A 12,312-nucleotide genomic window follows, 5' to 3' on the forward strand; every position below is an offset into this window, starting at 1 on the left:
CATTTGATACAATTTGATTTAAATCTAAATAGTATAATTTAAAATAAAAACTAAAATGTTGATGCTAGGACAGATTCGTGTTAGAAGCTATTTCGACACGTCGAAAGCTTCCGATGTTACCAGTTAAGTATACATCTTTTATTTTTATAATTTAGAAGTTTATGATATTATTTAATTAAATGATGTAATCCTACGTGCGTGACTTAGCTTATATAGTTTATGTGAACTAATCTTAAGTTTGACTTCAGATGAGAATATAATTAACAGTCGAAACATGTCATGTATTGAACGATTTTGGGACTTAATTTCAAACAATCATGAGAATTAATATAAAAATGTTGATCTATTAAATAGACAGCGAGACCTTTGAATCATTGAATTTCAAACTATCTCTGATATGAAACAGATGCCATCATTAAAAACGAACAAAGTAAGTTAAAATATTTAATATAACAATTTAAACAGTCAAAGAATCAAACAAGAAAGACTATAGTACATCTTTTAAGTAACATCACAATAGCATAAATTTACATTTATTTCCTCAAAAACATCACGACAGTATAAAGGAAAACAATGATGCATTAATATTCTGGCAAAGTGTAAAATACAATTATTCCGCCAATAACATATCACGTGACGTGATAAAGAATCATTAAACCGACAGAATTCTATTCTGTTCTATTCTAAAGATATAACCACATCCAATGCTTAAAGATAAAAAAAAAGTCATTCAACTGACTGAATTCTATTAAAAATATAACCACATCCAATCCTTAAAGATAAAAAGTCATTCAACAGACTGAATTCTATGAAAGATATAACCACATCCAATGCTTAAAGATAAAGACTCATTCAACTGACTGAATTCTATTAAAGATATAACCACATCCAATGCTTAAAGATAAAAAGAACACCATCATCCCGATTCTGTCTACCATTAAGGCGAGACTGATCCATAGTTCTGAGTTTTCTGCAATCTCTGCTTCCGGTTCCGATAGGCTTATAGATGACGTGTTTCCCAGTTCTTCCTCCTTGTATTTTCTATTCCTGTCCAGGATGTTGAATATTTTGGCCAATGATTTATCCTTCAAAGAAAAAAATGACGATTTATATAATTTATCATTATAAAGTTATGCATCTTTGACTGTCATAAACGCAGATGTGTCTGTCGTACGCATAGCTGTGTCTGTCGTGTACTCAGCTTTGTCTGTCGTGTATGTAGCTTTGTCTGCTGTGTTCACAGATTTGTCTGCCGTATGCACAGCTTTGTCTGCCGTCTACGTTGTTCTGTCTGACATGTACGTAGCTTTGTCTGCCGTGAACACCATTTTGTCGTGTATGTGGCTTTATTTGTCATGTACGCACTGTGTTTGTCGTCTTCGTAGTTTTGTCTGCCGTGTGCGTATCTTTGTCTGTAGTGTGTGTATCTTTGTCTGTAGTGTGCGTAGCTTTGTCGTTTGTGTTCAAAACCTGTTGTTTCTTTTTTTGTGTGTCATTACGAAACTTTATCTACCGTATACGTAGCTTTGTCTGCCGTGTATGTGGCGGACTGTTTGCAGCTTTGTCGGTCGGCTTTGTTTGTCGTTGACGTTTGTACTTTTATCAATAACAATTTGATTGTTTAGAGCTGCAGACGAACCATATGTTCCCTCGTCAACTCCCAAAAAGTCTACTATTCACTTTAATAAAAATACATTCTTGGTAACAGTTTTGTTTTCACTTTTGCTACTTACCATTGGACTTTTTTATCTGATGAAGACAAGTTTAGAAATGTCTATGGACAAAAAAGACTGATATTATTTTCTCGCAGTCGAGACAAATCTCAGATGAGAATATTTAAGAATATAGAAATATGAAAGTAAAAACTTGTTTAAATCTTATATCAGTGTACAATATCGATAATTCAATAGTTTCGCTTTCACAGAAATGGGATATATAACCCTTTAAATGGTTTTGTAATATTGGTCACTGAACATAAACAAACAATAAAAGATAAAAGGATACTTACACATTTCGGTGAAGATTGCTTTACGTAATCTGGTTTTACTCTCGGAACATCTATCCATGTTAGTCTACCAAGCAGTTTCAATACATAGAATTTTAACCAATGTGGCATATGTCTATCCCCTCGATGATGTAAGTTCAATACCAACACTTGCCAACACGAAGATCCACCAGATAATATCATCGTAAAACTGAAAAAAGAGGCTAGAAAAAAAGAATATAAAAAAAAAATGAAATGTTCATTGTTCTTATTTTAAATACAAAAGAAAAGAAATATATATAAAAATTATATTAAAAAAAAAGCAGAAGAAGGTAACATCGCACAATTTAAAGATAATGGGGTCTATAAAGAGGCTTTGTTTAAACCTGTTTAAAGTATTTAAAAAACGTTTGTGCTTGGTGCTACTGCTATTTTTCGTTGGAATTGCATATACTGATGTTTATTCTATCTTTTTAATTGGTGTACTAGTTAATAGGCCGATCTTCGAAATGAAATATAATTTATTGACAGTAGGCAAGCTTTTGAAAAGTCAAAAGGATTTGAAGTTCTAGGATTGTAGCTTAAATACTTACATATCCAAGGTGTTTCGTCAGCAGATGGGGGTAAATGGTCTGCTATCAATAACTGGAATACAGACATTGCTAACATCACGGTCAATTCTAAACCCACTTTCTCTCCAGAGTCAGCTGGTAGGAAAAATCCTAGCCCTGCTACCAATGTAACCAGTAAGGAGGGTATCAGTATATTTGTGACGTAATAGTTTGGTTTCCTCTTTAGATTGATATAAAATGTAACATCAGGATACGGTTCCGGACAACAACCGTAATAAAGTTCGTGTCTGATGGCTGGTATGTCTTCAATGATCCATTCTACATTCTCCTTCACTGAGGAGAGATCTCCTGCACCAAGCTTTGTAGAGACATCAAGTTCAAACCCGTTATATGACCATGAACCGAACATCAGAGAACATATTTGGCTATCGTAAGGAAATTTGGCCACTGAAACTGGACATAATGCTTCTATTTTGGAGGGAAAGTTGTAAGTAACATAGCCATCGGGGTAGATATGAGCTCTAAACTTCTCAAAACCGTAGAATTCCTCCGCAATACTGCAAAACAAATTGATAACTAAGTCTATACCAATCACGTTACAATAAGTAGCTCTAAGCAGTTCTATCATAAGATATCCATATCAATCAATTCACATAAACAGTATCTGTTTTAAATATAAAGGTTGGTTGTCGTTTGTTTATATGTTACATATTTGTTTTTCGTTCATTTTTCTATATAAATAAGGCCGTTAGTTTTCTCGTTTGAATTGTTTTACATTGTCTTATCGGGGCCTTTTATAGCTGATTATGCGGTATGGGCTTTGCTCATTGTTGAAGGCCGTACGGTGACCTATAGTTGTCTCATTGGCAATCATACCACATCTTCTTTTTTATATTAATATCCTTTCTGTCTCACAGTGAATATCACTCGCTTCCATTTTTATTCCATGAGAATATGAAATAATGCTAAATTGCTAGTTGCTTGGTTTTTTAGTGTTGTTATGAATAATTGCTAGTTGCTTGGTTTTTTAGTGTTGTTATAAATAATTGCTAGTTGCTTGGTTTTTTAGTGTTGTTATAAATAGTTGCTAGTTGCTTGGTTTTTTAGTGTTGTTATAAATAATTGCTAGTTGCTTGGTTTTTTAGTGTTGTTATAAATAATTGCTAGTTGCTTGGTTTTTTGGTGTTGTTATAAATAATTGCTAGTTGCTTGGGTTTTTTTTGTGTTGTTATAAATAATTGTTTAGTGTTGTTATGAATAATTGCTAGTTGCTTGGTTTTTTAGTGTTGTTATAAATAATTGCTAGTTGCTTGGTTTTTTAGTGTTGTTATAAATAATTGCTAGTTGCTTGGTTTTTTAGTGTTGTTATAAATAATCGCTAGTTGCTTGGTTTTTGTTTCTTTGATGGATGTTGCTTTTGATTTATATATCAGGAGAGTCGAGTATTGAGAACTTAGTCTTAAATAAAGTTTTCTCAAATATGCAATTCCCTGTACCTTATTTTGACTCTTTAATAATAGTTAAGACACTTATATGTTGTTATCCATTCGTTTGATGTGTTTGAGCTTTTGATTTTGCCATTTGATAAGAGACTTTCCGTTTTGAATTTTCCTCGGAGTTCAGTATTTTTATGATTTTACTTTTTTCCATGAGAATAGTACTGATTCCCTGCCTGCATGAGCTACGATGATAAGTAAATATTCCCACGAATTTGCATGCTTTGTTTGGTTTGTTTGAATGGGTTGTTTACATTGATTGCATACGTACAATCCACAAACTGAACAAAAAGCAGGAATTGCATGATTGTTGACCGAGATTTTCGAGAAAAATTACTTGTCTATATTTCTTTGTGTTCTTCGTAGTCCTATAACATATGACCTCGGGGGCATTATTTATTTTTTCTATTTACTGTTCTGATATTTTTTTTTACTATCAATGTGCCACCCGCATTCAAAAAAAAATAAAAAATGAAAATATCAGTATAAAAACGTTAAAAATTGAATAAGAATGCGAAGTCATATGTTATAGGACTAGTGTTCTTCGTGAATGATGATTAAATTTTCATAGTCTGATTATAGAAAAAAACATTTAGAGTTCTGTTAACAAAGTTGTGTTACCTTTCATAAAGTGTAATATCCGGTTTCCAGATGAGATCTATGGGTAATACTATAGACTTTGTTCCGTTATAATCGTCAGGGTTCCACTTCAGATGACAGTCTACCCAGGCCTATAAAAATAATACCAATCACCATAAGTGTCTCACTCATATTGTATTTGTTTAAAATACTCCTAAGACCATGTCAACAAAACAGTCTTGTGACAACGACATGTCATAGACGAAACATAAGCAAAAGATATGACTGTAATAATTCAGCTAAACCGTATTACAAACATCATCGCTGGATTATTTCTAAATGATGAAAGACAAACATTTAATCAAGTCACTTGTCAGTAGTCTAGAACATTTTTCAGGATACTTTTCTTCGAACATTCCTTCGGACACTTTTATCTTAGAACAGATTTTAGACCAAATTATAGGAAACGTTCATCTCAGAACATATAGAAACTCATGTTTATCTCAGAACATATAGAAACTCATGTTTATCTCAGAAAATATCTTATGACACTTTTGTCTCGGAACAGATCTCGGAATATATCTTAAGACATGTATATTTTAAAACATATCCGAGGACATTAACTTATACCAGGTCTGAGGAAACCTTTATCTTAGGACACTTTTACCTTAGAACATATCCTAGGAAACTTTTATCATCTTACTTTTACATTTTTGGTCTTGTACATCTAGCCCTATTGTGCCTTATCATGGTTACTCTTAACTCGACATGTTTACTAACTGTTGATTACTTACATCATCTTAGTTATTTAGACGGTGAAATAAAAGTAAATAGAATGAAATTCAAAACAGTGTAGCTGTGGCCATTGATTGACATATTAAAATCATCCATTGACTGGGACAATTTACGTGAACGTTTGTCTGTAACGACCACTGTTCACGACGGTCTACGATAGACATTTAAACTGTGGGGTCACCAAAGGTTTCTTAACGCCTTTAATTATAAAATAATTCGAAAAATTAATCAGGAATAACCTTTGTGTTTTGATTTATATAATTGATATAAATCAAAATATCGTGTTATTTCTGATTAATTTTTCGAATTACTTAATTAGGTGTTGAGAACCTTTGGTGACCCCATAGTTTAAGTGTCTTTAAAAAGTACATAGTGAGCATTGGTCGTTACATACAAACGTTCACCTAAATTGTCCCAGTCAATGGATGATTTTAATGTGTCAATCAATGGCCACAGCTACACTGTTTTGAATTTCATTCTATTTCTATCCAAAAACTGAATTACAATAGTAAGAAATATAAAACTTAAAATATACTAACCAATCGCATCCATACGTTAAACTGTACTGTCTGTTCTGGTTCGTTCTGCAAGATGAAAGGGAAACACTATGATAAGAGATAGCTTTAGATTCCGTATCACACTATTTAAAGTGTTTACTTTGATATATCAAAAATTATAGTTTATTTCTTAACGTGCAACTTAATATTTAAATGTTTAACCAGGGGGAGTTACGTTAACTATTTATCAAAATTTAAAAAGTGCTTAATGAATAACTTTTGTTTTATATTGTATACAAATTCTTGTCTTTATTTTGAATTCTGAGTTTAATTATTGTATAACTTAATCTGATTCCCGTGAGAGAGACAGTATTCGCATTATAAAAGGATTTTCACTATTTTATAAAGTTTGACCGGAGGACATTACAGTAACTGCGATTAAAGTGTTTTAAGATTAACCCACATAATTCAGTATTATATTCGCTGCATCACGATGGCTAAATTGGCCTGCAAGTACATGTAAAAGGGATCGCTTATACCAAGGAATAATTGTATATTTATATATACAATTCCTTGCTTATACGGAGGGCTCAATTATTCGGGTTAATGATAGAACACATTATAAAGAACATTTAATTGTTGTTTCATACTATCAATTTTAAATAAATATATTACTGTTGCTTGGACAGTTTTCACAATATTTCGAACTGTAAACTGTAAAACAATGTGTAAATAAATCTATATCTATTGAACATGGTATTACGTTTAAAGCAGCCCCAGTGTCGGTTATAAACCACATCCATAAAGAACAATGATGTATGGAAGTCCTTATCAGAGTTTCTTTTTTACCATATTCCCAAGCATTTCCAGAAAGATGTGCATGTTTTTAATTTCCACTACGCTTATCTTTTACAATGTTTAGTACTAACCAATGTTATAAGCTGTCTGACTGCCATGTCAACAGTAACTGGAACTGTTTCTTTTCCAGGACAGACTGGTCGGACATTAGGTCCGTAATCAGCTAACAGGTCCGCTGTTAAATTATCTAGCCTGGATTGGGAACCTGTAAAGTACATGTGAAGAAATAATGTTATAAATATTCATCGCTGTTAAATTATCTAACCTGGATAGGGAACCTGTATAGTACACATGAAGAAACAATGATAGGTATCTTTATTCTTTCAAAGCGGGACGTACCTTGTAACAACTAATGAAATTATACAGGAGCAAGACATAACTTTAATAATGGCATTGTCAAATTGTGTTTGGTTTATTAGTTTAAATATCCATATGGTACCTTTGGCATCTCCCCCTCCCCCAACAGTTCTCCGTTTGAAAATACGAAATCATTAATACAAAAAAGTCATTTGATTATTTATGAAAATTCAAAACAACTCTGCATTTCCAACTCGACTAACAATTCTAAACAAATAGCCCCACTTTTCCATTGATCAACTCGTCAATATGACTTGTCAAAGATATGTATTATTTTGTATTTACTATACAATTATATCAAAATTTTTAACCTGTGTGAATACCTTTCTTCTCTGAGAAAAATTAAATATGTCTGACTTACCGAAAGAATCTGAACTGCCGGATGAATCATCAGTTTTGTCATTAATAATCTTACAGAAACCTGTCAATATATTGTAAAAAAATCGTCAAATCAATAGACTTCAGAAATATATATAATAGAGCATATCAAGGTGTAAAACTGACGATAGATGAATAGAAATAAATTATATAAAATTAACTCATAAAAATAATGATAAATATACAAATAATTCTAAATAACACGTATATATATATATATGTTCATGTAATCTCATTTATGAGATATTAAGGATATAATTGAATGAATGAATCTGTTTGTTTGTTTTTTTGTTATATTTTTGTTGATTTTTAATATGTAAAACTTCACTTACATACAATGTGATAGCTTGATAAAGAGTGTGAATGTTTTGTTTTATGTGTTTTTGTTGGTTTCTTTTGTTTGTTCTTTTTCATTTTTAACATGATGTACAAAATCACTTACCCAAGTTGCAAGTACAGAAATAAACACATAAAATAACGCTTCCTAATTTTACAACATCCATTCTTAACCAGGCAAAACATGAAAATAATCCTCCTCTAAATCTCTATTAAATTGGTTATTTGTAATGGTCAGACAAAACTGTTTAAATGTATAATCTTTGTGACGAAAGGTTATATAACTATACAATTGACAAGTAAACGTAAATGTGTTTTCGGTTTTATTGTGTTTATAGTTAAATTACAGGTGTCAGTCTTTGAAGTTGAGTTGACGGTGTCCTTGATTAAATAATGCCAACAATTAATTAGTGAAGACAATTACTCATTTTTATCTAATTAAGAGATCTAAAAATAAACTAATTAACAAATTAGCAAATAAGGGTAAAAAAAAATCTTCTTTGTTAAAGATATTATTACTTAAAAAACATGAGCCTAAATTGAGTATATGAAATAAGATAGTTGAAAAAAACTTGACATGACTGGATTTTGTTGGAATTTGTGAAATTTAAAGTATATATCACAACCCAAGAAGAACGGGGAAAAACGAAAACGTTTACATTTCCAAAGCGAACATTCCATCAAGGATATGTCTAGAAACTTGAAATGTCGAAATTCCATATATACAAAGAGCTTATGATGCTGATACATCAACAGTGGATTTTTCAAAGGGACTACTACAACGAGTGTTTAAACAGAGTTTCAAAAAGGTTTTTTTTTTTCTAATCCCTGGTTTTATTTTTTGAGGAAATTTATCATTGATGAAAGGCGAACGACAAAGAGTATCATAAAATGAATTGTGAAAGTTTAACATTTTTTTTTAATAATTACTGTAGGTTAACATTTTTTTTTTAATAATAACTGCAGGTTACCATGAGACGATTTATGTGTACCATACCAATAAAACAAAGATTTATTTATACTTGGAATATTATCATATTTGCAGGATACGAGATTTATCTATATCAGGAATAGGATCCCAGGATACGAGATTTATTTATATCAGGAATAGGATCCCAGGATACGTGGTCCGTACCCCCGAGTCCTTTAACAATTCTACCATCTTTTAAGAAGGACGTTAAACAAAAATGTAAATGTAAAGATGCTTAAATTTTGTTATTTAACAGATATTTATTAAACTTTCCACTTTGTTTAATTCTGAAATGTATAGGGTGTATAATTGTTTAATTCTGAAATGTATAGGGTGTATAATTATTTAATTCTGAAATGTATAGGGTGTATAATTGTTTAATCTGAAATGTATAGGGTGTATAATTGTTTAATTCTGAAATGTATAGGGTGTATAATTGTTTAATCTGAAATGTATAGGGTGTATAATTATTTAATTCTGAAATGTATAGGGTGTATAATTGTTTTATTCTGAAATGTATAGGGTGTATAATTGTTTAATCTGAAATGTATAGGGTGTATAATTGTTTAATTCTGAAATGTATAGGGTGTATAATTGTTTAATCTGAAATGTATAGGGTGTATAATTGTTTAATCTGAAATGTATAGGGTGTATAATTGTTTTATTCTGAAATGTATAGGGTGTATAATTGTTTAATTCTGAAATGTATAGGGTGTATAATTGTTTTATTCTGAAATGTATAGGGTGTATAATTGTTTAATTCTGAAATGTATAGGGTGTATAATTGTTTAAGTTTTATTTTTGATTTTAACCAAAATGTGAATAAAATAACCCTTTATACTCAAAACAGTATTGCTCTCTTTTAAAATGCCGGTCATGACCTTTAAATAATTCTCCTGTAATGCACGAAGATAAAGTCATCATAAATACCAGGATTGAAATTTTGAATTTGCGCCAGACGCGCGTTTTGTCTAAAAAAGACTCATCAGTAGTGCTCGAATCAAAAAAAGTAAAAAAGAGACCGCTATATTATGAGGAAGAAGTTGGAATTTGACAGTCAAATATAGGGAATAAAAACATGTGATAGAATACGGAGGATAGGTATCGAGCCAAGCTTTAGCTCAACGTATTTTAATTCATTTCAATTGATCAGCATTACAGGCTTATGGTATGACAAACATCATCCTCATTATATAATTGTATGGTCAGAACATTTAGTTTCGGTCGATAACATTTCTATAACTGTTTGTTAATTGTTTTACTTTTGTACAAATCTCGTTACAGACAGAAATATGATGAAAAGATACATAAACCTGTAACAATACAGATACTGACACCTTTATTATCTGGTAAATTCTGATAAGACCTTTTAAAACGAAAAACAGACGTTTTTCTATAGAATTTATATTAAAAATATTTAAGCTTGCTGCTGTTGATGCGAATTAAAGTTGACTTAGTTACGAGAAAATACCTAAACTATTGACCACACAATCTTTCAATCACTCTATCACACTTGTATTTATACATTATGCAAATATAGATGTGGTAGTCACCACTTGCCGATTGAGTCTGGAAGGTGGCAGGTTTTACCGAGAGAAGACAGAATCTGCCGTCTCTGTGACTCAAACGACATTGGTGACGAGTACCATTACATTATGAATTGTGGATCTTTTATGTTTGAAAGAAAGAAATTTTTACCTACATACTGCTGGTCAAACCCTAATATCTATAAATTTATTCAACTGTTTAATTCATGTAATATTGTAATATTAGAAAAACTATGTAAATTTATCAAAGTTATAAATGTGAAAGTCAGTCCTCCAAGTTAATTTCATTGTATTGTTCACACATGCTTGTAAAAATTGTACCTTATAGTTATATTTATGTATGTTCTCTATAACTATGTAATTGTAGTTTTATGAGAAATAAAGTATTCGTATTCGTATGTATCAAAATTGAAGATAACTCTATGGTTTGGTTATTAGAGATTTGATGATTTTAAGACATAGTTGGTGTTACTTTCACCAGCACAAAAATGTCTGGATTCGTCACATTTATTAGATTTTTTGCTTTTTTCTATTTCTACTTCCAAATGAACTTTGCATGCACCTGCAAAAAGAGCTTTATAAAATATATCTCTTTAACACACCTGCCAACCTTCTAAAGGAGTAGGTCTAGTAAGACCCCTTTATGGCCCAAAAATAGCAGTTTTACAAAATTGTTAAAATGTAAACTTCTAGTTATTTATTTTAAAGAAGAATGCTTCTGCTACATTAATATGGGCTGTGTTTTACAATTATATGCACATATTTCGGGCACTAGCATCATTAAGTCATGCTAAATTAAACATCTAAGCTATTGACCACTCCAGCTTTCATTCACGCTATCACACTTGCTAACGCTGATATGAAGACCCATTGAGTAACTGGTAAATATCTAAGCTATTGACCACTCCAGCTTCAAATCACACTATCACACTTGCTGTCGCTGATGTGAAGACTTATTGAGTAACAAGTAAATATCTAAGCTATTGACCGCGCCAGCTTTCAATCACACTATCACACTTGCTGTTGCTGATGTGAAGACTCATTGAGTAACAAGTATATATCTAAGCTATTGACCGCGCCAGCTTTCAATCACACTATCACACTTGCTGTTGCTGATGTGAAGACTTATTGAGAAACAAGTAAATATCTAAGCTATTGACCGCGCCAGCTTTCAATCACACTATCACACTTGCTTTTCCTGATGTGAAGACTTATTGAGAAACAAGTAAATATCTAAGCTATTGGCCGCGCCAGCTTTCAATCACACTTGCTGTTGCTGATGTGAACACTTATTGAGTAAAAAGTAAATATCTAAGCTATTGACCGCGCCAGCTTTCAATCACACTATCACACTTGCTGTTGCTGATGTGAAGACTTATTGAGTAACAAGTAAATATCTAAGCTACTGACCGCGCGAGCTTTCAATCACACTATCACACTTACTGTTGCTGATGTGAAGACTCATTGAGTAACAAGTAAATATCTAAGCTATTGACCGCGCCAGCTTTCAATCACACTATCACACTTGCTGTTGCTGATGTGAAGACTTATTGAGTAACAAGTAAATATCTAAGCTATTGACCGCGCGAGCTTTCAATCACACTATCACACTTACTGTTGCTGATGTGAAGACTCATTGAGTAACAAGTAAATATCTAAGCTATTGACCGCGCCAGCTTTCAATCACACTATCACACTTGCTTTTGCTGATGTGAAGACTTATTGAGTAACAAGTAAACAACTAAGCAATTGACCGCTCCAGCTTTCAATCACACTATCACACTTGCTGTTGCTGATGTGAAGACTCATTGAGTAACAAATAAATATCTAAGCTATTGACAGCGCCAGCTTTCAATCACACTATCACACTTGCTATCGCTGATGTGAGGACTCGTTGAGTTACAAGTAAACATCTGAGCAATTGATCACGCCAGCTGTCTATC

At 31.9% G+C, this 12,312-nt stretch overlaps 1 protein-coding gene and 1 long non-coding RNA gene across 2 annotated transcripts; one reads left to right on the top strand and one right to left on the bottom strand.

The window, feature by feature from the left end:
• Positions 1 to 430: 430 nt before the first annotated feature.
• On the bottom strand, positions 431 to 8,157 carry LOC143073708 (neuronal acetylcholine receptor subunit alpha-10-like). Its single transcript, XM_076249472.1, has 8 exons — positions 7,959 to 8,157; positions 7,500 to 7,559; positions 6,853 to 6,986; positions 5,966 to 6,010; positions 4,674 to 4,783; positions 2,578 to 3,113; positions 2,009 to 2,208; positions 431 to 1,085 (listed from the first exon to the last, which is right to left on the bottom strand). Exons 1-8 carry the CDS (start codon positions 8,017 to 8,019, stop codon positions 849 to 851), a joined length of 1,383 nt encoding a protein of 460 aa, XP_076105587.1. The 5' UTR covers positions 8,020 to 8,157; the 3' UTR covers positions 431 to 848.
• A 173-nt stretch (positions 8,158 to 8,330) lies between these two features.
• On the top strand, positions 8,331 to 10,767 carry LOC143073709 (uncharacterized). Its single transcript, XR_012977573.1, has 2 exons — positions 8,331 to 8,661; positions 10,107 to 10,767. It is a non-coding gene; the product is annotated as an uncharacterized LOC143073709 (long non-coding RNA).
• Positions 10,768 to 12,312: the final 1,545 nt, after the last annotated feature.

The sequence above is a fragment of the Mytilus galloprovincialis genome, chromosome 4, assembly GCF_965363235.1.
Source record: "Mytilus galloprovincialis chromosome 4, xbMytGall1.hap1.1, whole genome shotgun sequence".
Lineage (NCBI taxonomy): Eukaryota > Metazoa > Mollusca > Bivalvia > Mytilida > Mytilidae > Mytilus > Mytilus galloprovincialis.

What these genes read in the sequence shown, in the direction of transcription:
- LOC143073708 (XM_076249472.1), bottom strand. Translation starts at nt 8,019, where the DNA reads ATGGATGTTGTAAAATTAGGAAGCGTTATTTTATGTGTTTATTTCTGT. An exon ending in CGGCAGTTCAGATTCTTTCG is followed by an intron (nt 6,987 to 7,499) that starts GTAAGTCAGACA and finishes TGTACTTTACAG; the next exon opens with GTTCCCAATCCAGGCTAGAT. An exon ending in TCAGACAGCTTATAACATTG is followed by an intron (nt 6,011 to 6,852) that starts GTTAGTACTAAA and finishes TTCATCTTGCAG; the next exon opens with AACGAACCAGAACAGACAGT.